At 42.4% G+C, this 26,667-nt stretch overlaps 1 protein-coding gene across 8 annotated transcripts; it reads left to right on the top strand.

The window, feature by feature from the left end:
- The first annotated feature begins 1,670 nt into the window (after positions 1-1,670).
- On the top strand, positions 1,671-26,648 carry LOC120317810 (zinc finger protein 420-like). Of its 8 annotated transcripts, XR_005559315.1 has the most exons (6): positions 1,701-2,476; positions 3,528-3,635; positions 16,447-16,566; positions 18,489-18,615; positions 21,956-24,324; positions 25,878-26,648. XR_005559315.1 is itself a non-coding variant. In XM_039364696.1 (5 exons), the coding sequence occupies exons 1-5, from the start codon at positions 2,066-2,068 to the stop codon at positions 23,887-23,889; spliced, it is 2,700 nt and encodes an 899-aa protein (XP_039220630.1). In that variant the 5' UTR covers positions 1,697-2,065; the 3' UTR covers positions 23,890-24,379. The 8 variants fall into 8 exon arrangements, 7 of the variants coding, with proteins under 7 accessions (XP_039220633.1, XP_039220634.1, XP_039220630.1 ...); XM_039364696.1 differs by lacking the exons at positions 18,489-18,615; positions 25,878-26,648 and adding an exon at positions 5,452-5,578 and having other exon boundaries at positions 1,697-2,476; positions 21,956-24,379; XM_039364695.1 differs by lacking the exon at positions 25,878-26,648 and having other exon boundaries at positions 21,956-24,379.
- Positions 26,649-26,667: the final 19 nt, after the last annotated feature.

The following is a 26,667-nucleotide window of genomic DNA, read 5'->3' as shown; positions in this document are numbered from 1 at the left end:
TGGTTAAGTTTCCACCAATTTTTCTTCTAATTGCTTTATAACTGTAGCCTTGTTCACTTAATAATACTATTTTACATCACTTTCTGGGCAACCAGTCAATTCTTTGCACCATTATTTTAATTTTATTACATTTTACAGCTCACTAAAGGAAAGAACACAAAAACCCCAACCAACTTGATAGCCATCTCATAACACACTGACAAATGTCCTCTCAGCTTCAATACACGACATCAATAACTGAATCCTACTGTGATCTGATTGGCTTATTGCCCAAACAAGATGGCAAATGGCTTATTTCCAAAACAAGATGGCACCTGATTGGCTCTCTAAACACTCACGCTCATTAGCTACAGTCAGATGAAGGAAAGCTACCTGATATCAACCTAAGCAAGTTGTGCTTCCTTTTTCTGGTTATTTGGCTATAACTTCAGAATACAGTACAGATAATTGAACAAACTAAGTTGCATTACATTCTTCATTAAATTATCTCTCCATTGATATATAATTTTATGGTACTACTCCAAAAAAGTGGTGTTATTAGCCATCAAACCTCAAAAATACACTTTCCCCAAAAGGTTTCCACAATTTTGGCCACTACTGTATGCCTCTCTTCCAGGAGGTTAACAAGGCTAACCAGACTGCAGTAATAAATGAGACTTTTCTGTGTGCTTCCTACTGTCTCCCTGTCTGTTCTTTTTCATTTTCCTCTTAAAGTTTAGCTAAAGCCTTTTTGATAGCTTTTTCTGCTGGTGAAGAGTGAAGGGATATGAGATCTTCCCCATAATGGCAACCCGCTTGTGAGCAGTGTCATGGCAATTATTCCTCACCACTGAAGCCTCCTCTCCAGGGATGTGAGGGAAGAAATTCTTCAGTGTTAAAAAAGTCTTGGCACTTTATTAACCAACTTTTTTTTTTTAATCCGTAATCCTCTTGCCATTCCCTTCCCTGAACCTTTTCTCCCCTTATCTGAATCCATCATCATGGCTAGCAGTAACTGAGTTTGCAATTTAAACGTAGCTGGGGGGGCAAACCCAGCCCTAGTATTGTCTGATTTTTAAAAAAAAATTTGTACAGTGAACCTGATGAACTCTTCAGGAATCAACTTGGCACAGACAACCAAACCGCAAAGGTGAAGATAAAAAAATAAGATTTGGATAGCATAGAAATAGAAAACAAAACTAAAGCTAGGACAGACTTGGCTCCTGAAAAAAAAAAAAAAAGGATACCTTCAGCACAGGAATAGACAGATTTCATCCAAAGCAATCATGGCAATTAAGACAAAGAGGGCAAGTAAACTGGCCTGAAGGAATCGCCAAAGTATTTACTTGCTTATTTAATAATAAAAGAATAAATTTTACAGGCTGGACGCTTGCCTTGGGACTGCTCTGTCCATCTCTCATTTCCAGAGCTCCATCGAGTCTTTCCAAAGAGCAGATCCACATTTTTAAGATATTCAGGAAAGGAGATTTTATCCCAAAGTCGCCTTGTTTTATTCGTGCCCATCATCCCCAACTTCCTCCTCCATCTCACTTCTCTCCCTCCCTTCCTCCCAAAAATACTTCACCAACGCTGGAGTTTGAATCTTCGACGTCACAACAAAAGGGAGCATGCGCAGAAAAGTCTTGAAAGTCCGGCCGGCAGTACAGAAGCTTACGCTTTTACAGGGGGCGGGGCAGTTCTCTCGTCAAGGGGAGGAACCAACGGTCGCGTACAACGTTTTGTCTCTCTAGGACGGGTAAGGCAACTTTGGCTCTTTTCACTCGTGGACTTCAACTCCCAGAATTCCTGAGCCGAGTTGAAGTCCACGAGTCATAAAAGAGCCAAGGGTACCTCTGCTCTAGGAAGCAGCGCTTTGTGGTCCAGGCTCTGTGAGGCCTGGACGGCGCGGGAAATTTTGGCGGGAACAATTTGCAGCTTCTCTGCTGAGGTGCAGAAACCCCAAAGGAAGCGGAGCGGCCCTTGTCCCCTTCTGCAAACCGGGAAAGGGGCGGGAGATCCGCCGTAGACTGAAAGCGGCCTCGGAGGGAGTTAACCCCGTTCTGGCTGCGCCGAAGCGGGAGACGGAATGGCGACTCCGGGATCGGGAAGAGCAGCACCCCCCGCGACCCTTCAGGCGGGGAGCGGCGGCGGCGGCGGCAGTCCGAGATGCCTCCCCGAGGGGCTCCGCGACTCCGAGGCCGAACGCCGGCGCTTCCGCAGCTGCCGCCCCAGGGAAGGCGAAGGGCCCCGGGCGCTTTGCAGCCGCCTGCACCGGCTGTGCCGCGGGTGGCTGAGGCCGGAGCGGAGCGGCAAAGCCGAGATGCTGGACCGGGTGGTGCTGGAGCAGCTGCTGGCCCTGCTGCCCCCGGAGCTGGCGGGCTGGCTGCGGGAGTGCGGGGCGGAGAGCTGCGCCCAGGCGGTGGCCCTGGCCGAGGGCTGCCTGCTCGGCCCGCCGCCCTCCTCCGCCCCGCGGGAGCCTCCCGGAGAGGGCCGGCAGGTGAGAATTTCATCCTGGGCGTCCGTGCGGGTGTGTGGTTAAAGTATATCTAGAAGCGTCTGTAAGAAATCAGAAGGATGAAGAAGACGTCTGCCCAGACTTTTCTGAAACTCTAAAATATTTTCTCGACTTATTTGTTCTTGAGGGAAATGCTTCTTTTTCCTCTTGGAGATAATTCCATGGGAAGGAGGAGAAACACACACACACACACACACATACACTGAGGATGGCTGCCAGAACACACACACACACACATACACACACACACACACACACACACACACACACACACACACACACTGAGGATGGCTGCCAGAATTCCTTCAGTGCCCTATCCTTTCTCTTTTCTGTAAATGGGTGAATGAACTGAGGGACTTGTGCCATTTCAGCTGACATTCTTCAAGCTCTTCATTTTCATTTATGATATAGCAAATCTTATTTTGAAATCCTGGATTCCTGCTTCTCTTCTTTACAAACAGACACTGGGAACATACATCTCTAGAGAACGTATGTTGGTATGGGGTAATTATCTGCGGGGAATGACTTTAGGAGAGCAGGTGAAAAGTCACACTGGATAACCATCTTCTAAAATATATCTCAGTCACCCCAAGGAGACTGGGTGTGCATCTTCCTCACAAAACTACCTCAGTGTCCATCCCAAGCTCTGCCCCTGAATTGCCAAGTTGGTGGTCTCCCCACTGAGGTATAGGGAAGCCAAAAGAAAAAGAAAAGATCCATTCACTCAAGAGATAAGGTTTCAAACCTAAAGGAAAAGACTCATGGAGGAAGAGAGAACAGGCATAGGTACGTTTGGAGGAAAGGCCAAAGCTATCAAGGAGAGATAAGATCAGAATGATAAGAAATAAAGATAGGCAACGAATCATTTCACAAAAATAGCAGGCATTTACTCAAAAGTAGCAACCACTTTCAAATCAGAATCCCTGAGTTCTCTCACTTTGGCTTGGGGAATTGCAAAGGTAAGGCAAGCAAACTAACATGATTATAGTCCAATGAACGTGGATCATAAACCAGACTTCTGTTTCAAATGCAGGAGCTGTTCACAGGAGAGATCTCAACAGAGCTCCATGAAAGAGGAAAACAATGCAATCCTTCTCCAGGGCTTCTTTTCCAGAGGATCCAACTTGGGCCACTACAGCAGGTAATTAGTTTATTATGAGAGCAGCAGAGTTCAACTTCCTTCTGTTGGTCTGCTGTTTCTACAGCAGTGGCTCCCAACCTTTTGGGCACCAGGGACTTATTCCATGGAGATTCCATGATTTTTCCATGTATCAGAGAGTGTGCAGTTTTACGTGCTGCCTGCATACTATGGATGGGGCTTCACTTCTTTGTGTGGCTCAGTTGTGGCATGCTGCGGACTAGTATAGGCAAGTGCAGAATCTCTATTTAGTTGAGCAGTATCGCCCCCCCCCAATACAGGATGAATCACACTCATTCAACTTTCAAGATAATTTTAGAGATAAAGCAAGAGAGAATTCACAGCCTGAGAGGGTAGTGTTAGGTAATGTAATTTATTGTTTAATATTTTGTAATACTTCACAGAAGAGTGGAGAACCAGTTAAAAACAATAATTGCAGGAATTGAAATTATTAGAACTTTGAGAACTTTGAGTAGTAACTTTGAGAAATATTGTCTCTTAAGGACAGATTTCCCATGAAAAAGCCACATCAGTAAGACTTTTCTTAAAGCACCATTGTATTTCCAGGCCTTTTGAAATAGACTATAGAAGAAATTCCTGGTGACTGTATCCCAGACACGTCAAACACAAGGCCCGGGGGCTGGATGTGGCCCGCGAAGCCATCCTGGAAACAGTGAAGGAACGGCCCCCACTGCCTTGGCCCTGGCCCAGGTCAGCCAGGAGCCAATGTACAATTTTGTGGTGGCCATCTATGCTGAAACGCATTCAGTCTTAGCTCCACAAGGCTGTCTGGAAACAGTGAGGAACCAGCCCCTGCTGCATCAGCCTCGCCCCTGGGTGCATGCTGGGGTGGTGTCACCCTTTGTGAGGAAAGAAGAAATGCACCATCGCCTGGAAGTGGCCAGCAAATGGCCCTCGCCTACTTCACATATCCGGCTTGATGGGCTCCGGGGGAGGGGTTTCAGCAGGCAGTGAGGCTCCTCCAGTGGAACATGCCTTGGCACTTGCCCCAGGCCCACCCCCTTCTGCCAGAGACCCTCAGATCTGTCCCACTCATGCTCAGGCCCCCACAGGCACCCTTGATTTGAACGATGTAGAGCTGGCCATGCCCACCTAATAGGCCACACCCACTCCATTCACACCCACCTAGTAGACCACACTCACCCAGTAGGCCACACTCACCCTGGCCACACTCAACCCCCCCCCCCGAGGGCAACCGCAATGCTGATGTGGCCCTCAATGAAATTGAGTTTGACACCCCTGCTGTATCCTATTTTGTAAAGTAGGGGTCCCCAACCCCTGGGATGTGGCCCTCTGCCAAGCCGCAGCCCATTTGGAACAGGGCCATGGAGGTGGTGGGTGAAGGTGTATGTGCATGTACGAAGCTGCATTTGTGATAGCGCAAAACCATCCCCTCTCCCCTCTGCTGGTCCACTGACCCGGAAAGATTGAAGACTACTGTTGTAAAGAATGTAGAATTTCCTCCTGAAGTGAGGTGAGCCTCTGGGTTCTATTCCCCAAATCCTACTTGCTAAGGTTTTCCAAACCAGCAGGAGTTCCCCAGGAGTGCTGTTGCCATTCAACAACTTGAATGCAGTCATGTTTTGTGCACTTCAGAGCACCAGCTATTCAGGGTAAGAGTGACTGGCGGCTTCACAGCTACAAGGACCATGTGGACTTCCAGACGTAAATTTGTCCTGCAAGAAAATGCACATTTAATTTCTTGCAAAGCTCTGTTTTTTGCAGGGAAAAAAAGGGAAAAGAGAAAGAGGGAAAACGTCTTTCTGGGACTGTCTGCTATACAACATTTTCATTCTAGGGCTCTGATCCCTTTGAGGAGGTCACTGTGAATTTCACAGAGGAGGAGTGGGCATTGCTGGATTCCGGCCAGAGAGCCTTGTGCAAAGAAGTCACCCTGGAGGCTTTTAGGAATATTGCAGCCTTGGGTAAGGCTTCACTTTGCTGTGGGTTCAATTCCTTGGGGAAGGATGGTTTTTTTGAGTGTCAGGTAAACAGGGAAGATATCTACAGTTAAGCTGGTTTAGGTGATCACCTCTCCTTAAAGCAGTGGTTCTCAACCTTTTTAATGCCGCGACCCTCCCCCCAACCGGTCGTAAGTCGAGGACTACTCAACCGGTCGTAAGTCGAGGACTACTCAACTGGTGCAGCACCATTTGCAGAATGGGACTTTTGGCGGGCTCAGCAGGGCAGAGACAGCCTGGACAATTCCTATTGGCTTTTGAAAGCCAATAGAATTAGACTCTATTCAAGAGAGTCTATTCTATTGGCTTTCAAAAGCCAATAGAATAAAAGGGAGTAGCACAGCTAAGGAAAAGGGGGAAAAAATGGCGGACTGAGTTGTTTGGTGACCCCCGTGAAATGGTCATTTGACCCCAAATGGGGTCCCGACCCACAGGTTGAGAACCACTGCCTTAAAGCCTTGCTCACCACAGATTAGGAAAATGCACGGGATTGTCCAATCAGCTGTGAAGTCTTAATCTGGTTCCCACCTGAAAAATCCCTTGGATTGCATCAGAATTACCTAGTTAACAATTTGCATCCAACACCTCTAGGCTGGATTCATGTATGATGCCATACCTGGAATGCAGATTGGCATGTTTTTAAGAGAAGATCCTCCTCCTTGATAGCTGTTTTTTTTTAAATAAATAATTTTATTAAGGATTATCTTAAACAGATAAAACACACAAATGTAATACTAAAAAGAAAAAAAATATTTAGAAAACAGAAGCATCTCCATACCTATGTTTGTATATATATATGAAGGAAATTTTCCCCTTCATCTCCAACAAGTCTGTTCAACATTAACAACTCGTCTCTGTCTTTTAAAATAAAAGCAAAATAGTTCATCATTCTGTATGTCACACAATATTCTGCAAGTGCATCACTAATCTTCAGCTCTTCTTACTATTCAGCAAAGATCCAGTAAAAATTAATAAAAATACTTAATAACATAAGTAGTTAATAATATAGTCCCATTTCAACTTAGTCTACTTTTACCCATCTCTCTTTTAACAAATAAACTGGAAAAAAAACTATTAAACATTACTAAACCTCATATAATTTCTTGTTTCAATATAAAAAATTATCCATCAACCCATTAGGCATTTATAAAAGAAACATTACCCAATACAGATAACGATTTAGCGTCACCAGAAATTACTTCATTACTTCACCATAATCGGCAAAACCAATTTTATCTTTATATTTTTCCTTACCAGCAATATTGTTTTCCAAAAATATATTTCTTCCCAACAATCCTTAAATCCCATAAATATTTTTTCTTATATCTTTTTCTTTTCTATCCAAATTTTTATCCTTCAAGTGGACTTGTAATTTCCCTGAAATATCTCTAATAAATTTCTTATATTTCAATTGAAAACAGTATCATCCAGTTGCATTTGTAATTCCATTGAAGCCTTGTCAGTTGTCTCCAGAGGGATTTGTTAGGTCTCAGTAGTAGCCTCTGCTTCCATTAAAGAGATAAAAGGATCAAAAACTTCAAAGGCCATAAATCAGACATTTCCTTTAAAATAGCCCTCTTGTGCTCTGGTAATCAACCTTTAAGATTTTGCTTTATAATTCATACAAGACATATTTTTCCATAAAAGATGCTCTTTCTAATTAACTTCATAAACTTTAAATCAGATTCTTAAAGAATTTAAAAGCTTTCCAAACACAACTCTAAAATTACTTCTTGCCTATATATTGCAATAGATTACAAAAAATAAAGACTTTAGAAAGCCATGATATTCTCTATAAAATGGACTGAGAATGCCACCAAGCAACTGATAAGTGAGTTACATTTACATTTCAGAGCATGATGCAACCCACAACTTTTAGCTGATCACAAGTGGCTCCATAAGGACAGGTTTTGCTATCCGCTTACAAAAATCAACAGTGTAAAGTTCATATGGACAATCTCCAATTCTCTCTTCTAGAAATATTTTCGGCAGTTGAATCTTGACAGCCACCTGCCAAATTTGGTAAAATGACCCCACAGCAAAAAGGGGGATTTGGTTCTCCTTACCCCAGAAGAACTTATCTCCCCCTCCCTCACAGTTCTCAATTCCAACAGGGATTTCTGTTTTCTTCTTTCCAAGCAGGTGATGCAATGGAGGAGAAACAGGAAGGGTTAATGCTGCTGCAAACAGCAAATTATGAAGGAGAAATGACATTTGACCATCAAGGGAATCCAAAGAGACAAGAGAGAATTCACTCAGGAGGGGAAAGGCCCTCCACATCTCATCATTTCTTTTGTTTTAATTTACCTAAGAATCTTCATAAGAAACATAAACCACATAACACAGTAATATTAGGAAATGATTCCAGTCTGAGCAGAGAAAGTAAAACATGCATGAAGTATAGAAATAACTTAAGTAGCAAGGCTACTTTTAACGGCTATCAAAGAATCCACATAACTGAGAAGCCATATAAATGTGAGGAATATGAAAATGGTTTTGATTTAATAGAAAAACGTAGTTCTGATGAAAGGATCCAGACAGGGGAGAAACCATATAAATGTATAGAGTGTGGAAAGAGCTTCCATTTCAGGAGTAGGCTTACTTACCATGAGAGGAGGCACAGAGGGGAAAAAAATCATAGCTGCCAGGAGTGTGGAAAGAGATTCTTTGAGAAGGGAGTCCTTGTTATCCATCAAAGGATCCATACTGGGGAGAGACCATATAAATGCCTGGAGTGTGGAAAGGGTTTTTTTGAAAACAAACTTCTTATTCGTCACCAAAGGATCCACACAGGGGAGAGACCATATAAATGCCCGGAGTGTGGAAAGAGCTTTACTCGGAAAGGACATCTTAATTCTCATAAAAGAATCCACACAGGGGAGAGACCCTATAAATGCACAGAGTGTGGAAAGAGCTTCCATTTCAAAAGTTCTCTTAATTGCCATGGGAGGAGCCACAGAGGGGAGAAAAAACATAGTTGCCGAGTGTGTGGAAGAAGATTCTTTAACAAAAGTGCCCTTAATATCCATGAAAAAATCCACACAGAGGAGAGACCTTATAAATGCTTGGAGTGTGGAAAGCAGTTTACTCAGAAAGGAAATCTTAGTCATCACGAAAGAATCCACACAGGAGAGAAACCATATAAATGTGCAGAGTGTGGAAAAGGATTTTGTAGCAAGCCTAGTCTTTATGGTCATCAAAGGATCCACATAGCTGAGAAACCATGTGGTTGTGAGAAACATGGAAAGGGGTATGCTTTAATAGAAGAATTAAATTCTCATAAAAGTATTCACACAGGAGAGAAACCATATAAATGCACAGAGTGTGGAAAGAGCTTCCACTTCAGGCGTAGTCTTAATCGTCATGAGTGGATCCACAAAAGAGAGAAAAAATACAATTGCAATCATTGTGGAAAGAGCTTTTTTGTGAAGAGAGACCTTAACGTCCATCAAAGGATCCACACAGGAGAGAGAATGTATACATGCACAGAGTGTGGAAAGAGCTTCATTAGAAACACTCATCTGGCTCGTCACCAAAGGATCCACACAGGGGAGAGACCATATAAATGCCTGGAGTGTGGAAAGTGCTTTATTGAGAAAGGACATCTTAATTGTCATATAAGAATTCACACTGGGGAGAAACTGTATAAATGCATGGATTGTGGAAAGGACTTTATTCAGAAAGGAAATCTTAATTCTCATAAACGAATCCACGCGGGAGAAACCGTATAAAAATAAGGTTTGTGGAAAATAGTTTGCTCATAAAGGAAATCTTTTTGTGAAAGTATCCACACAGGAGAGAAAGCATATAAATGCACAATGGGTTTGAAAAGAGCAATCTTTTCCAAAGTTCTCGTAATTGCCATGAGGGGATCCACACGGGAGAAATAACCTTGCTGCAGGAAGTGTGGAAAGAGATTCATTAAGGGAGCCCATTATCCTTCAAAGAATCCACAATGGATAAAATGTATACAGTATATGTCAGGAGTGTGGAAATAGGTATACTCACTAAGGACAACTTAATTCTCAATCCAAATTGTGGAGACACCATATTTGAGGGGGGCAAACTTTTCCAAAGCACAGAGAAGCTAAGCCAAGAACCAATGGATGGAAACTAATCAAGAACAGAAGCAACCTGAAATTAAGGAGAAACTTCCTAACAGTGACAGAAGTTAACCTGTGGAACACCTTGCCTTCAGATGTGGATGCCCCATCACTGAAGGCTTTCAAAAAAAGACTGGATAGCCATTTGTCTGAAATGGTATAGGGTCACGTCTTCAAGTAAGGCATTGGACTTTCCAACTCTGTTATTCTGTGTTCTATGATTCACTTAAGAACTGCAATGATTTGCTCAACTGGCATAAATGATTAGAAACTGGAGTATGAATCAAGCGTTTGCAATAGTGGCAAATATCTGTAGCTCAGGTGTAGGATGAGGGTGAAAGTTCGTTCTCCGAGCTTGTGGATTGGTTTCTGAATATTTCATTACCAGGTTAGGTAACATCTTAATAGCGGCATTTAGTGGATGTCTCTGTCAGTGTTCCACTGTTTATAAGGGCTTCAGGTGTGGGAATGTCACTTAACTGTCTTGTGGAGCAGCAGTGGTACAGTGGTTAGAATGCAGTACTGCAGGTTAATCCTGCTGACTGCCAGGTGATTGCAGGCAATTCGATTCTCACTGGCTCAAGGTTGACTCAGCCTTCTGTCTTTCTGAGGTTGGTAAAATGAGGAGCCAGATTTGTTGGGGACAATATGCTGACTCTAAACCGCTTAGAGAGGGCTGTAAAGCTCTGTGAAGTGGTACATAAGTTTTAAGTGCTATTGCTAAGCAACAGAAATGTTGGACTGAATCATAGTTCTAAGTTGAGAACTTCCTTATTAATTTCCTTTTGAAATAAATATCATTAGACTTGATTCCAATAACTGATTTTCTTGTAGGGAGGGGCTGTTCCTTATAAGCAAATGTTATTTTCCTGAAATGTAAAGCCTTTATACATCAGCATTGAGCCACTTATAAAGCAGACCTGCTTGTTATTCCAAATGTGACTTTAAACCAGGATAAGGGATGTCCTATTGCTGTTGATTTCATCATTATGCAGAATATTTCATTGCCCCTATATTTGTTTTAATCCAGAGAAGTATTTGGAGATGTTAAAATGCAGACCTGCATAAGGCAAACATAACTGAAATTCCTATTTAAACAATTGTTGCCTGGGACTTGATACACTATATGCAACAGATTAGCTCAGGGGGGCTTCCAGTTTGCCGATAAGGTTGCCATGGACGCCTGGAAAGTGAGCTCTGTCTTCCACGTCCGATTTTGCACTGCTGGGGGACCCTGGAAAGGGTCGAAAATCGCCCTGTAGGGGCGACTAGCAAAGAGGGGGTCCTTGTGGGAGGGCAGTAACCCTTCAGTTTGATCCAGGGTAGCCCTCCATACCGGCAGACGAAAGACCGGCCATAGAAATATGGCTCGTCACTAGGCTGCAGACAGCCAAAGTCAAATTTACCATCAGGCAACTATAAAACAGCACAGATGAGGTTGGGTGAGATCTACCTCTCTTAAATCCTAACTATTTTTTCTACCTGCATAAGCTGCTCAAAGTACTTTCCCCCCTGTGGAGATGAAAGGGAGATTCTACCCCTCCCTCTGAAAACAGTGGCGACTGACTATCCAGAGGCGTTTAAAACAGTGCAAGAATAACCTGAGTCTAATTGGATTTTTATCTTTTTAAAATTTGTGGGCTACAAGATTTTTTATTCTTATTGAAGATCTGGGTTTTTACTTATAAAAAAGAAATAAAATTGAAAAGATTATAAAAATGTTGGACTTAAAAGAAAACTCTAATTGGTATGGGCAACATCTTGTGGCTAAACCTGATATTACAACTGGTTGCTTAAAAGAGACTTGGTTTATAGCCCAGAGACTATAGATAAGACTTTTGTAACCTTGACAGATATCAGCTGTGTTCTATACTCAGTAACATCTTTTTTACATGGACTAATTGTAAAGCTTTTAACTTAACACATTACTAAGAAAACATGGAGGAAGATTAGGAACAAATTCTCTTTATGTTGAAAGCAATTCATGAAACTATTCTTACAGCTACTGATGAAATAAGGAGTTACAGAAAAGAACAAAATGTCAGCCTAGATATACGAACCTAAAATTTGATTACAACTAAAAAAATCAACTACAGAGAATATAATAGAAGAAGTGGAACAATTAAATACCATGACAGAAGATTCAGCTGATCAACACAGTTAATGGTAAACCCAGAAAAGAGACTGAAAAAGGGAAAAGACTTTCTATATAAACCAGAAGAAACCTGAGGATGAAGAAGAAGAGAAGATAATCATCTCAGGACAACTACGTTGAGTTGGAAAAATAGTCGATTTGTTAGTCCTTTCAAAAAAATGACGACCGGATGGCTTTTTCTACTTCAAACAACATACATAACAATACAGGGAGATTTATTTGATGACTTAAAAGCATAGACATGGAAGACGACTTGACAAATAAAGAAAGCTAGAATAAGACTGAAGAAACTTGGGGTTTTGACTTATCAGTGAGAATTAAAATAGAACATACTCAGATAGATAAGATGTATATTTTGAATACTAAATTTTGTTATGAGTTGATATAAAGAAAACCTTGGTCATTTAAAACTTGGAAGTATAAATATTAACAGTTAAATTTGAATATTAATTTGCTTATAAAGGTTAAATGTAAAGGTAATATATATATATTATATATATATATATAAGCTAAAAATCTACTGATGAATGTAATAAATATATTTTTACTTAATAAAATCCATTACCTTAAATATGAGATAGTAATAATCTCATATATGTAATAATATGTAATAATAAAATCTATTAGCTTAAATATGAGATAGTAGATATTAAGAGAAAAAGAAAGGAAGTATTAAATGTTGTAATAAGAGAAATTTTGGTTACTAAATTTAAGATGTTTGGAAATTAACAGAAAATAAGAATGTTATACTGTATTATTAATTAGTTGATGTAAGATGGTGAGAAATAGAATATATTCAAATAGATAGACGTGTATCCAGAACATTAGATCTTGTGATGAATTGTGATAAAGGGAACTGGTGTTATTTAAAACTTGGAAATTATAAATATTAAATGTTAAATTTAAATATTAATGGGAAACTAAAAATTGGGAAAAAACTAAGTAGGACATTGTCTATAAAGATTGAATGTTAAAATAACTAGGATATATATAAACTAAAAATTATTGATAAATGTAAGAAAGTTATTTTTAATTGATATAATAAGAATTGTATTAGTTTAAATATGAGCCAGTAAATACTAAGAGGAAAAAAGAGGAAATATTTAATGTAACAGTTTGAGATCTGTACTAAAGATACCTGTATGTTATTGAATTATTGATTAACTCAGCTGCCACGTTGCTTTTTAAATATTTAAATGTAAAACTAGAAAATCAATAAAATTTTCTTTAAAAAAGAATTAGCTCAGGGGTTCCCAACCCCCGGTCCATGGACCGGTACTGGGCCACAGCATGCCAGCAACTGGGCCACACTGTTCCTGCACTTTTAGTTTTGTCTGTTATTCTTTCCTTTTTATTTTTTCTGCCCCAATTTATTGAGATAGCTGGAATTGGACAGTTTTGGAAAAGAAATCATACTCTTTAGGATTCAGAACTTGAGAAACGAAGAACTGGCATTGCTTTCATACCCAAGAAGGGATATTATCTCCCATCTCATGTTCACCTTCTCAGCTGAACGGCCCCTCCACCTACCATCTTTTTTTCACCTTCCAAGGTCCCCTGCCAATTAGTGGGTTTAGCTAATTTTATGTTTCGGCTGCTTCATTAGGAATTAGTTAAGACAAGCAGTTCTTCCTATTTACTTTTCTTTGCAGTTCACCTCTTTGCTTCCTTACTAAGCCTAAAGAGCAAACTCACAGGTACCATGCCTTGGCCTTGGCGCAGGGGTAGGCAACCTTGGCTCTTTTATGACTCGTGGACTTCAACTCCCAGAATTCCTGAGCCAGTATGGCTCAGCTTGGAAACCTCTCCCTTTCTGTTCAGCATGGCTGGCTCAGGAATTCTGGGAGTTAAAGTCCACGAGTCATAAAAGAGCCAAGGTTGCCTACCCCTAGCCTAGGGTTTGTAGCCAGTGCTTACACCTCCCTTCCAGGGAGCTTAACTTGCAGTAATATAACAAGCCAAAAACAGAACAAAAAGACCAAAGCTGTCAGCTCCCAGATGTGCATAGATTTACCCCAAAATTAACATAGGACCATAAACCAAGAAGTAAATTGTTCCAATCAAGAACTGCAAAAAAAAAAAAAGCTCAAAGTAAGCAGCTCAGCTAAAGAGCCTCCCAGACTTCTCCCAGCACACAGAGGGGGCAAGGCGGCAGAACAGAGGTCCCCAACCTTGGCTGCTTTATGACTTGTGGACTTCAATTCCCAGAATTCCTCAGCCAGCATGGCTCAGCTTGGAAACCTCTCCCTTTTCCCTCAGCATGGCTGGCTCAGGAATTCTGGGAGTTGAAGTCCAAAAGTCCGTAAAGCGGCCAAGGTTGCAGACCCCTGCAAGTAGAATATAGACTAATGAAAAGACTGCAAGAAAACCAAGCTCGGGGAAAAGAGATCCCTTCGGTCGCTTTTCCGGCATCACAATGGAGCGGAGCATGCGCAGAAGACGACACCGATCCCCGCTGTGCAGCGGAGAGTTCGACAAGTAGAGGGAAGCTCTCGCCAAGGCGTAGTCGCGTACGACGTTTTACCTCTCTGGGAGGCAGAGGGGGCGGGGAAAGCGGAGCTGCCCCCTCCCTTCCTGGAACTGAGCAGAAAGGGGGGGGGACGGACTGGAGGGAGCCTCGGCTGTGGCTTCTGGTCCCCGATCTCCGACCGTCGCTGGACCTGCTGGTGGCGGGGGGGGGCAGTAGGAACGAGCGTCGCATCGGGGGCGGCTCTCCCCTTTTCGGATCCCCTTTGGCTGCTTCTCCCCTGCTGGACCCGGAGAGGATTTTGCTCTCTTTGAAGCGCAACGTTGGAAAGGGCGGCGCGGGGACCCTAGTGGACTCATCTGGACAGCCTCGGGGAAGGATCGGACAGCTGTGACCGAGAGCGGCCTCGGAGGGAGCTTCCCCCGTTTGGGCCGCGCCGAAGCGGGAGGCCGGATGGAGGCCCCGGGGGCGGGAGCAGCAGCGGTCCCCGCAGCTCTTCAGGCGGGGAACGGAGGTGGAGGGGAGTCCGGGGGAAGCGGCAGCGGCCCGAGAGGCCTCCCCGAGGGCCCCCGCAACTCTGAGACCGAGCGCCGGCGCTTTCGCAGCTGCCGCCCCCGAGAGGATGAGGGGCCTCGGGCGCTCTGCAGCCGCCTGCACCGGCTGTGCCGCGGGTGGCTGCGGCCCGAGCGGAGCGGCAAAGCCGAGATGCTGGACCGAGTGGTGCTGGAGCAGCTGCTGGCCCTGCTGCCCCCGGAGCTGGCGGGCTGGCTGCGGGAGTGCGGGGCGGAGAGCTGCGCCCAGGCGGTGGCCCTGGCCGAGGGCTGCCTGCTCGGCTCGCCGCCCTCCTCCGCCCCCCGGGAGCCCCCCAGAGAGGGCCGGCAGGTGAGACAATTTGACCCCGAGGGATGCCTGGGATGGTGTTTTTATTTAGCAGCCTCTGTCAGAAATAAGAGACATTAAGAAGACCTCTGCACTTCTTGGGACTCTTCATCCTTTGAGGGCTTACTTGTTCTGGAGGCAGATGCTTCGTTTTCCTCTTGGTGATAATTTCATGGGACGAAAGAGAAATTCAAGCCTCTTTCCGTGCCCCCCACCACCGCCCATCCTCAAAGGATGAAAGAGGCTTCAGAGTTTTGGAGAGATGGCTGGAATCCCTTTTCCACTAGACCCCCCTTCCTTTCCCTAATGCAGGATTTTATTGAGGCACTTTTCAGTTCAAACTGATATTATTCAAACTCTTCAGCCTCTGTTCCGATATTGTGAAGCTTCTTTTAAAGTTATGCAGACTTCTGTTTCTCTGCTTTAAAAGTAGCCACTGTGAAGAGACGTCTGGAAACTGGTGGTGTCTCTAACCTTGGTGACTTTAAGACTTGTGGACTTCAACTCCCAGAATTCTTCAGCTAGAATGGCTGGCTGGGGAATTCTGGGAGTTGAAGTCCACAAGTCATAAAGTTGCCAAAATTGGAGACCTCTAATATAGAAGATGCATGCTGGGATGGTGTAATGGTCTGTTGGAAGGGGGAAGTGCCACAGAATGGACAACCATCATGATCCCTTGCGTAAGGAAACAAGCAGGATGGGGGGGGGGATGTTTTAGTTTACCTGAGAGTAAAAGGACAGGAGGGGAGAAATACTTTCAAGCTTGCAAGACTTTGTTAATGTGGTCTTGGCTTTGATCCCAAGGTGTATCCACGAACTGTCAGCCTGGAGGTCTCCTCCCTGTCATAGCAAAACTAAACAAAAAGAAGGGGAGATTCATCCCATTCCTCTCAACTCCTAATGGTCCCTAAATCTAACAAAAAAAATATTCCCAGAGGAAGAGCTAGACCTGGCATACATACATCCACAAAGGAGGAAAGGGATGGCTAGGGGAGAAGATAAAGAAGCAACTCCTGATTAGAATGAAAAGAGGAAATAAAGACAGTCAATGAAACATTTCACAAAAATGGCAATCGTTTACCCAACTATAGCAGCCATTTTCAAATCAGAATCCTTGAGTTCTCTCAGTTTGGAGAAGTGCAAGTGGAGAGTCAAAAGGTAAGGCAAGCAAACTAACATGGTAATAGTCTTTATGAAAAGTGGATCCTAAACTAGGCTGCTCTTTCAGGTACAGGAGTCGTTCGCAAGAGACATCTCAGCAGAACTCCAGGAAAGAGGAGAACAATCCAGTCCTTCTCAACAGCTTCATTTCAGGAGGAACCAATTGGGGCCAGCTTGCCAGGCAAATGTGGGTTTCTTCTAAAAGCAGTAAAGTGCAACCTCTTTCCATTCTTTTTTTTTTTTTTTTTTTTGTAAAAATTTTTATTTTCAACTTTACAATACATAACAATCTTACAAATACTTCAGATAAAAAACAAAACAAATTGATACACACCGCATTCGGTCTTGCCCGCCCATTTCCCCCCAAACCGCATCCCACCTCAAACCAACTTACTTCTTTTCCTCTTTTTCTTCACTCACCCCCTCTCCTCCTTCACCTCAACCTTCCTACATACTTCTCACCTTCTTTTCCTCCCTCTTGATGCGGTCCAGGGGAAATGCCTGAGCAGTTCCTCTCTCAAAATTAAAACATTAATATTATATACAATAAGACTATTTCTACTTTATCTGAACTACTTAAACTTCAACTCATCCACCCCCCTCCCCCCAACTTCCCAGAGCAAAATACAGGATTATGCAAACATATTAAACATAATCTATTTAAGTTTACTAATTATACAATGAACAAAATCATAAAAACCCGTAACTCTTCAAACTTTGACATTGTAAGTTTATAAACAAAATCATTACTCATAGAATAAGTGAAACTTTCTAGTTCCATATTTCTTCTGAACATATTCTATCCATCTTCTCCATACATTAAAATATCTCTCTTGTGAATGGTCCTTTAAGTAAGCAGAAATTTTAGCCATTTCTGCTAAATTAGAAACCTTAAATACTCATTCTTCTAAAGAAGGCAGAGTATCCTTCTTCCAATATTGACCCACCAGTAATCTTGCTGCTGTTATTAAATTCAACATTAAGATAGTTTCTTTAATATTAAAGTCCACGAAAATTCCCCAAAACCTCTTTCCATTCTTGAGCTGCTTTTACAATCAAATGCAGTTGAACATTGTTTTTGGTCTGTAAGCAAAGGACAGTTCACAAGATGAGAGGCTGGTCTTCTTCTTGTGCCATATCCGTTATCGGATGTTGGTGATCATGTTGGCGATCCTGTTATTACGAAATGTAATTGATTTGTTGAAAGAGTTTAATCCATAGTATGTTTCAAAAGAATGCAAAAACCAGTTGAAAATTAGGAATTGAAAAAGAACTGCTTTAGAAATATGCCAGCATATCCACTGAAAATCTAATCATCTGAAGGACAGATTTCCCTTGTAAAACCTCCTAAGTCAGGGGTAGGTAGGCAACCTTGGCTCTTTTATGACTCGTGGACTTCGACTTCCAGAATTCTGGGAGTCGAAGTCCACGAGTCATAAAAGACCAAAGGATGCCTACCCCTGTCCTAAGTAAACAGTAAATGGCTGTAACAGTAAGAGTGCTGATCAGATGACCTGGGTTTCCCCAGGTTATTTCCAACATTTTGAAACAGGCCAGGAAAGAAGTTTCTAGTGGCTTCGTCCTATTTTGAAAGGAATTTGGAATTTGCTGAACCAGGCAGGTGCACCCAGGGGATGCTACTCCCCAAAAACACCTTGCTGAGTCATTCCAGGGCTGTGGGAGGCTCCCCACGGGGGGAGGAGCAGTGTCGTAATCCTACAACTCAAATGGATCTAAGCCAGAGGTCCCCAACCTTTTGGATACCAGGGACCAGTTCAATGGAGAGAGTTTTTTTCCACGGACCGGGGGGGGGGCACAGTTTCATGTATTGCCTGCATCCCGCAGATGGGGCTTCACTTGTTTGCGCAGACCACTTTCTGGCAAAAGTGGGGTTGGGGAATCCCTAACCTAAGCCATATTTTGTGCCTTTACAGCAGTAGCCACAGGTGGTCAGTCTAAAGACCATGTTGACCTACAAACATGCCTGTCCTGTAAAAAAAAAAAATGTCCAGTTGGTCTCTTGTAAAGCTCTGTTTTCTGTTTTGTGCGGTAAGAAAGGAAACACAAGAGAGGATTGTCTTCTAGGGAAGGTGTTCTTTCTTTTTCTAGGGCTCTGCTACCTTTGAAGAGGTGGCTGTGGACTTCACAGAAGAGGAGTGGGCTCTGCTGGATTCTGGCCAGAGGGCCTTGTGTAGGGAAGTCATGCTGGAGGTTTCGAGGAATATGTTTACTTTGGGTAAGGACCCTCTTTGCTCTGGATTCCATTCATTGGGAAAGGTGTTTTCAGTGGGAGGTAAACAAGGAAGATCCCCACAGTCAGTTGCTTAAGATGATCATGACTCCTACCTAATCACCAGTTGAATTAGCGTACTCCTTTCAAACCTTTCCTGATGTCAAATAAACCATTGAGGGTCAGATGTGCTTAATATCTGACTGCTATCCAAGGCCAGATATCTAGGCTGGTGATCAAAACAACATCTAAAAAAAGGTGTGATTTGTCACTTCCGTCTTGTTGTCAAGAAAACATCCTTGTTGCATCCAGGAAGCAAACAGAGATGTTCACGGTAACTGACAGGAAATAGATTGTATGCCTGTAGGGATAGTTAGGTCTCTATGGCATCTTTCAAGGAAGGGGAATTAAAATGGTGTGTGTTGGGGGGGGGGGAATAAAAGGAATCCCTTTCAGTCACTTGGAAGCCTCCTCCCCCCCCCACCTTCAAAAAAGGAAAAATTCAGGTTCTGAAAAAGCAACCATGATAAACATCTATATTTTTTTTCTTTTGAAGAAAAGATGGAGGAGAAGAATTTGAAAATAGTCCATCAATGAATGATGATAGGATGGTGGGCTTGAGCAGTAGTTAGCTGCTAAAAGCTTATCAATGAGCAGGGGATCCTAAAGGAGCCCTGATTTACGAGCCGAGGTGGCGCAGCAGTTAGAGTGCAGTACTGCAGGCCACTTTAGCTGACTGTGTTCAGCAGGTCAGCGGTTCAAATCTCACCGGCTCAAGGTTGACTCAGCCTTCCATCCTTCCGGGGTAGGTAAAATGAGGACCCAGATTGTTGGGGGCAATGTAATATATATATATACATTGCTTACTGGTGTACACCGCTTAGAGAGTGCTTGCACTTAAAGCGGTATATAAGTCTCACAAATAAATAAATAAATAAATTTACAATCCAGTTCAGTACAGCGGCATGTGATCCTACTGTCAGGGAATTGCGCAGCAGGTGTCCAAATGAAATCAGAGACGCTGACTGAATTTGTAGTTTTATATAAATAAATATATTTTATATTAATATTTACAGCAAAGCAAGATAGTCAAGCAAACAAGAGCATTTTGAGGTAAATCACAGAGCACAGAGGGCACACAGGAGAAAAAGGCGGGGGGGGGGAAGGGAAACTCCCCCTCCGCACCCATAGCAACCAATCGTAGTGCAGATTGCCTCACACAAGAGCTAGCACTCTCCAGCCAATCAACTATAACTGAGTGTTCTGACTCACCCCACTGTTCCAGCTTCTAAATTTAAATATCTTAGCAGAATCCATCCAGAGAGGAATACGGTGTCTCTGCAATCAGATGGCTTTCATACTTGTTGCTTCATTTTTTAGGGACTTGGCTCCAGTTTGTTCCTCTCCATATCCAGATTTGAGTAACTAATGGGTTTTCAGCTGAATGGAATTACTTGAATCAAATTGACACATAAGGAATTTTCATATCCTTGGAGCTGGGTCACACTAGCTTGTTGTCCTGTCAGAATATTCCCATGGCAACCTCTGAATCTCAAGATACCAATGTTTGAGGGTGAAGGTTTCGTTCTCCGAGCTTGTGGGTTGGTTTCTGAACCTTTCGTTACCAGGCTAACATCTCCAGCGGAGTTTAGGGGATGTCAGTGTCGGTGTTCTTCTGTTTATAAGGGCTTCAGGTATGGTTGTGTCAAGTGAGGATCTTGTGATGGGTCAGATGTGAGTCAACAGTGAGAGATACCAATGCTTCTTCTCACTATTACAGGTAGTTCTCAACATATGACCCCAACTGAGCCCAACATTTCTGTTGGTGAGAGAGACAGTGGTTAAGTGAGTTTTGCCTCATTTTACGAACTTTTTTACCACAGTTCTTAAATGAATCACTATGATTCTATGGTTATTAAGTTCGTAACCTGGTTGTAAAGTGAATCTGGCTTCCCCATTGACTTTGCTAGTCGTAACGCTGCAAGAGGCAATCATATGACCCTGGGACACTGCAGTAGTCATATATATGAGCGAGGTAATAAGTTAATAAATTTTGATTACATGACAATGGGAATGCTGCCACACTCCTAACTGAAAAATGATCATAGGTCAAGGACTAATTCTGTTTGAAGATAGTAGAAGGTATGCAATAATTCAAGATCTATTACTTCATTACTGATGAACATGTAGGCTTATATCATTTTCCTCTCTCTGAAATGTATCGATATCAGTGCTTCTCTTATTTACAGGGATGTTTCTCACTATTCTTTTGGTGAGTTCTCCTCTATTTTATGTAATATATAATACAAGTATTCCTTGACTTACAAACATTCATTTAGTGACCATTCAAAGTTATAGCAACACTGAAAAAAGTGACTTATGACTATTCACACTTAACGACCATTGCAGCATCCCCATGGTCACGTGATCAGAATTTAGATGCTTGGCAACTGGCTCATATTTATGACGGTTGCAATGCCCTGGGGTCATGTGATCACCTTTTGCAACCTTCTGACAAGCAAATGGGGAGGCCAGATTCACTTAACCATGTTACTAACGCAACAACTGCATGATTCACTTGACAACTGTGGCAAGAAAGGTCATAAAATGGGACAAAATTCATTTAACAAATGTCTCAACAACATAAATGTTGGGCTCAATTATGGTCATAAGTCAAAGACTACCTGTAAATACTCTAGTAATTTGTTCCTCTTCCAGTCTAAACTTGAATAGCTTGGACATTATCCTGTCCAGGCTCAAGAAATAAACCATATAGCAGTATCATGGTCAGAATGACTTGCCCAACCCCATTTGGTGGATCACCTCAACCAATAGCTTCATGTCCATGTTAACTAAGGAGATGTCAAACTTTGAGGAAAACCACAGCCGAGCAACCTTGGGCTCAATTACCCCTTCACCACCCTCCCCCGTCACCATTGCTCCGGAACTGTCCCTTAGAAAATAATATTTTCAACTCCTGACTTTGGAGATGGTCCAGAAATTTCAATTCTATGAAAAGCCACAGAGATGTCAAGCAAGATTAGAAGAATCATACTCCTGATATGCCAATCCCTTCAGAGATCACTCACAAACGTAATGTTGTGTGTAGCTCTGACCTGAACCTCTATAAAATTAGTCTAGATAATGTTCTTCATGCTGAGGCCTCTACAGCTTTTCTTAAGAGCCTCTGTTGAAGACTTGTGTGTAGGAATCCAGAATCGTCAGATTGAGTGATGGCTTTTGAGAAGGTGACACTGCTGCCTCTTTCAAGAAGGATTGCAGCCCTTCAGCCAAGAATCCATTTACTAAATTCTAATGGAATTTATATTTTCTTTTTCCCAATTAGGTGACAAGCCGGAGAATGACAATGAGAAACAGCTGAGGCCAATGCAAACAGCAAACCTTCAAGAAGAAATGATTTTTGACCATCAATGGGATGAAAAACCACTAGAGCAAAGCCACTCAGAAGATGGGGAGGAGTCATACACTTGTCTTCCTATTAAAATCCACAGGTTCCTGATCCAGCAAGACCAGAAAGTGAAGAGAAAGGGCAAATATAGCAAAAGAAAGAAAAATGAATTTCATTTAGGTGAATATGGCAGAAGCCAGATCAAAGGAAAATATGGCTACAGACAGTATGTAAAATTCATCAATTGTCCTTTCTCTCTTTCTTTACCTAAGAAACTGTACAACAAACACAAGCCACATGTATTTGTAAAATTTGGGAAGAGTTTCAGTCTGAGCAGAGACATGAAGCTATGTTTGAAGTGTGGAAAAAACTTCAGTAGCAGCAGTACACTTAATCGTCATCAGAGGATCCACACAGGGGAGAAACCATATAAATGCATGGAGTGTGGAAAAAGCTTTTCTCGAAATACACAGCTTATTCATCACAAAAGAATCCATACAGGGGAGAGACCATATAAATGCCTGGAGTGTGGAAAGAGCTTTATTGAGAACAGAGACTTTACTCGCCACCAAAGGATTCACACAGGGGAGAGACCATATAATTGCATAGAATGTGGAAAGGGCTTTATTGACAGCAGAGACCTTAGTCGCCATAAAAGGATCCACAGAGAGGAGAGAGCATATAAATGCACAGAGTGTGGAGAAAGCTTTAATCACTCCAGAACTTTTACTCGTCATGAAAGGATGCACACCGGAGAGAATCAGTATAAATGCACAGAGTGTGGAAAGAGCTTTAATAACTGTAGCACTTTTACTTATCATAAAAGGATCCACGCAGGTGAGAAGCCATATAAGTGCATAGAGTGTGGAAAGAGCTTTACCCGGAAGGGACATCTTACTCGTCATGAAAAGATTCACACAGGGCAGAAACCTTATAAATGCACAGAGTGTGGAAAGGGCTTCAGTACCAACTGTAATCTGACTCGCCATCAGCGGATCCACACCGGTGAAAAACCATATAGCTGCAAGGAGTGTGGAAAGACATTCACTGAGACTAGTGATATTATTTCCCATCAAAGAATCCACACAGGGGAGAGACCATATAAATGCCTGGAATGTGGAAAGAGGTTTTTTGACAACAGTGACCTTATACGACATCAAAAGATACACACAGTAGATAGACTGCATAAATGCTTGGAATGTGGAAAGAGCTTCGCTCAGAAAGGAAAACTTAATTCTCATAAAAGGATCCACACAGGAGAGAGACCATATAAATGCATTGAGTGTGGAAAGAGCTTTATTGACAATTGTGAACTTACCTTCCACCAAAGGATACACACGGGGGAAAGACGATATAAATGCGTGGAGTGTGGAAAAAGCTTTTGTCGGAACACAGAACTTATTTATCATAAGAGGATCCACACTGGGGAGAAACCATATAAATGCATGGAGTGTGGAAAGCAATTTACTCAGAAAGGACATCTTATTCACCATAAAAGAATCCATACAGGGGAGAAACCATATCAATGTTTAACATGTGGAAAGAGCTTTGCTCAGAAAGGACAACTTAATTCTCATGAGAGGATCCACACAGGGGAAAGACCGTATAAATGCTTGGAATGTGGAAAAAGCTTTCATTGGAGCACAGAACTTATTCATCATGAAAGGATTCACACTGGGGAGAGACCATACAAGTGCATGGAGTGTGGAAAACAATTTACTCAGAAAGGTCATCTTATTACTCATGAAAGAATCCATACAGGAGAAAAACCATATAAATGCATAGAGTGTGGAAAAAACTTTGCCCGGACAGGACAACTTAATGCTCATAAAAGGACCCATACAGAAGAGAGGCCATATAAATGCGTGTAGTGTGGAGAAAACTGTTAACAATCACAAGAAATTTACTCATGAAGGAATCCAAATTCGGGAAAATCCATATAAATGTATGGAGTGTGGAAAGAGCTTTGCTTGGAAAGGACAACACAAATCTCATAAAAATATGCCCACAGAAGAAACCTTATAAATCTATGGAGTGAGCTTCATTAAGAACAGTCAAATTACTCATCAAAGAATCCAGAAATGAGAATAAAGCTTATTATTGCATAGAATGTTAAACGATCTTTTGTTGGATCTTAATAATGATTCTGTGAGGATTCTTTTGATTTCCAAGGAATGGACACAACACAGTACAGCTTTAGCAAAATTCATAGTGGCAAATCCCTTCCCCCAAAACAGGCTATTGCTCTTCAGTCTACCTTTCTGAACCTTGTAAGCTGAGATTGCCACAGAAATACATCTTTAATAGTGAGTCCTTAACTGAAACAAAAATTTCAAAGTCTATAAAGTTGTATGCAACCTTTCCTTCCTTGCGAACATTATTGCACTGAACGACTGCCTCAGTGCAGTTGCTACTTTTCTCTTGGCCAACTCCAAGCTCTGCTCTTAAGCAGTGTTGCTTTTGAGCATTCCAGCTGAGCTCCCAAGCCAAGCTCCAAGCAGGAGTCCCACCAGGAGATGCTGCTTGCCGTAGTTTGTGGTTCTAGCAGTTGAGGGATTGCCTGCTTGTATTGATTATCAGTCACCAACTATGGCCCCGGTTCCTCATCTTCTTGCTTTTTTCTTATCTCCTTTTCTCTTACACACCCACACATGATCTTTGCTCTTTCTTAGACTTTGTTTCTGTAAACTAAGGGCCTTGTTGGGGTGAGGTTACTTTTGGATTTCCACACATTGTTGAAAATGGCAATTTGTGGCTCAATTAGCCAGGCAACTTGAATGCCAGCATGGATCCTTTAAGTAAACTCTGAGTAAAAGAATGAGTGAGTGAATGAATGATTGCATGAGCCCATCTCAAATTTCTTGAGGTGTGCTGAGTCCTGGGGAAGAGGGATGGGAAGCATTTCTGCCTGGCTGCAACTGTTTTGCCCAAGCACAGATAGCAATGGTAGCTTTGCTTCCTCAAGCATCCACCCAGGAGAAAAACTACATGTAGTCCTCGATTTACAACAGCTCACTTAGGGACTGTTCAAAGTTACAACGACACAGAAAAATGTGACTTATGACCATTTTTTTACAGTTGCAACCTTTGCAGTATCCCCGTGAACATGTGATCAAAATTCAGATGCTTGGCAGCTTATTCATATTTTCTTCCTATCGCTTTGTCTGCTCCTTTCCTCTCCATGCTGTGCCTTCCCAGATTACTCACTCCATTTTTGAGGGATTCCACAATTTCCTGAACTAGAACGTGTTTCCCAGCTTGGTTTTCCCATTGGCTACACCAAAATGTGCTTAGTAATAGGCTGGGAAAGTAAGTCTTTAGAAAGTAAGTATTTCTGGTTCTTCACATTTACATTGAGAAGCAAGTCTGAGATTGGGAGGTAAAGAGTCGCCTTGAACTGCAAGATAAGTGGCATATAAATTTGATGAATGAATGAATGATTATGTCTGATGTAGGAAGGTCAGAAGAATTTTTCCTGAAGTGAAAGGAGGCATTCTCTAGAGCTGAATGTGTAACATTCTGGATGGACAGATCCTCTAGATGGGGACCTACAGCATGTCAAGTTACATTAAGAATGAGTTCATTTTTTTAATATATTTTATTAGATTTTATATGGGTAGGGAAAAGGTAGGATTAGTGCAGGTACAGGAAAATCGGGATAAAAGGGACAGGGTGTGGATAAATACAGTAATACGTAATATAGCACCTGGCTAATTTTCTCTAGATAAGCAGTTCTGGTTAGAGATTGAAGAGACCTCTGGCATTTGCAAGACTGAAGGTCCATATTGCTAACTGAGGAGGATAGAATGAAGCTGAACACTGTAAGAGTCCATCTTTAGCTCTGTATTCTTTTCCTTAGACACATTCCTACACTGACAGCAAACAACACCAGTTCAATTGGAGCAACACTAAAATCATCAGCCACGCTAACACACGCCACGCTTTGAGTTCATCAAAGCCTGACACTCCACAATTCCATCAACGGACACATCGACCTGCAACCAGCTTACAAACTCTTCAGAATCCAAATGAACCACACAGCCAATCAGACATAGCACTGACCTTCAACCAACCCATGCAAGACCCTCTTCCCTCAGCAAGTCACCTCCCAATGACCCTGACCTGATGTAACCGAACCATCACAAGAACCATCACAAGCCTGTCACTGATGACTCACACCTATCCCATCACAAGACTCTCACTTGACACACCCACAGCTGAAGCCCTTATAAACAGAAGAACGCTGACATCCCCTAAACCAACCTTTTGAGCACCAGGGGCTGCTTCTGTGGAGAGGACCAGAGAGGGCATGGTTTCATGTATTGCCTGCATCCCACTGATGGGGCTTTACTTGTTTGCATAGACTGATTTCTGGCATGTCATGGCCTGGTGCCAGTCCACGGACGGGGGGTTGGGGACCCCTGCCCTAAACTCTGCTGAAAATGCTACCTAGCCTGGTAACAAAACATTCAGAAACTCACCAAGCTCAGAGAACGAACCTTCACCTCACACATTTCTACTCTTAATATAGCTACTAATCTATCTTTTTTTATTGCTACTTATCTTGTCTATATTCTAATGTGTAGTTAAAAGTGTTTACTTGCTTTGTTCAATAAATTATTTCAGGTTTTGTTGCCTGAAACTCTTCA

This window comes from Crotalus tigris, unplaced genomic scaffold (assembly GCF_016545835.1).
Source record: "Crotalus tigris isolate CLP2741 ecotype Arizona unplaced genomic scaffold, ASM1654583v1 scf7180000019840.826796, whole genome shotgun sequence".
NCBI lineage: Eukaryota > Metazoa > Chordata > Lepidosauria > Squamata > Viperidae > Crotalus > Crotalus tigris.
Note: the sequence above shows the minus strand (reverse complement) of the source record. Positions and strands in the feature narration are given on the sequence as shown.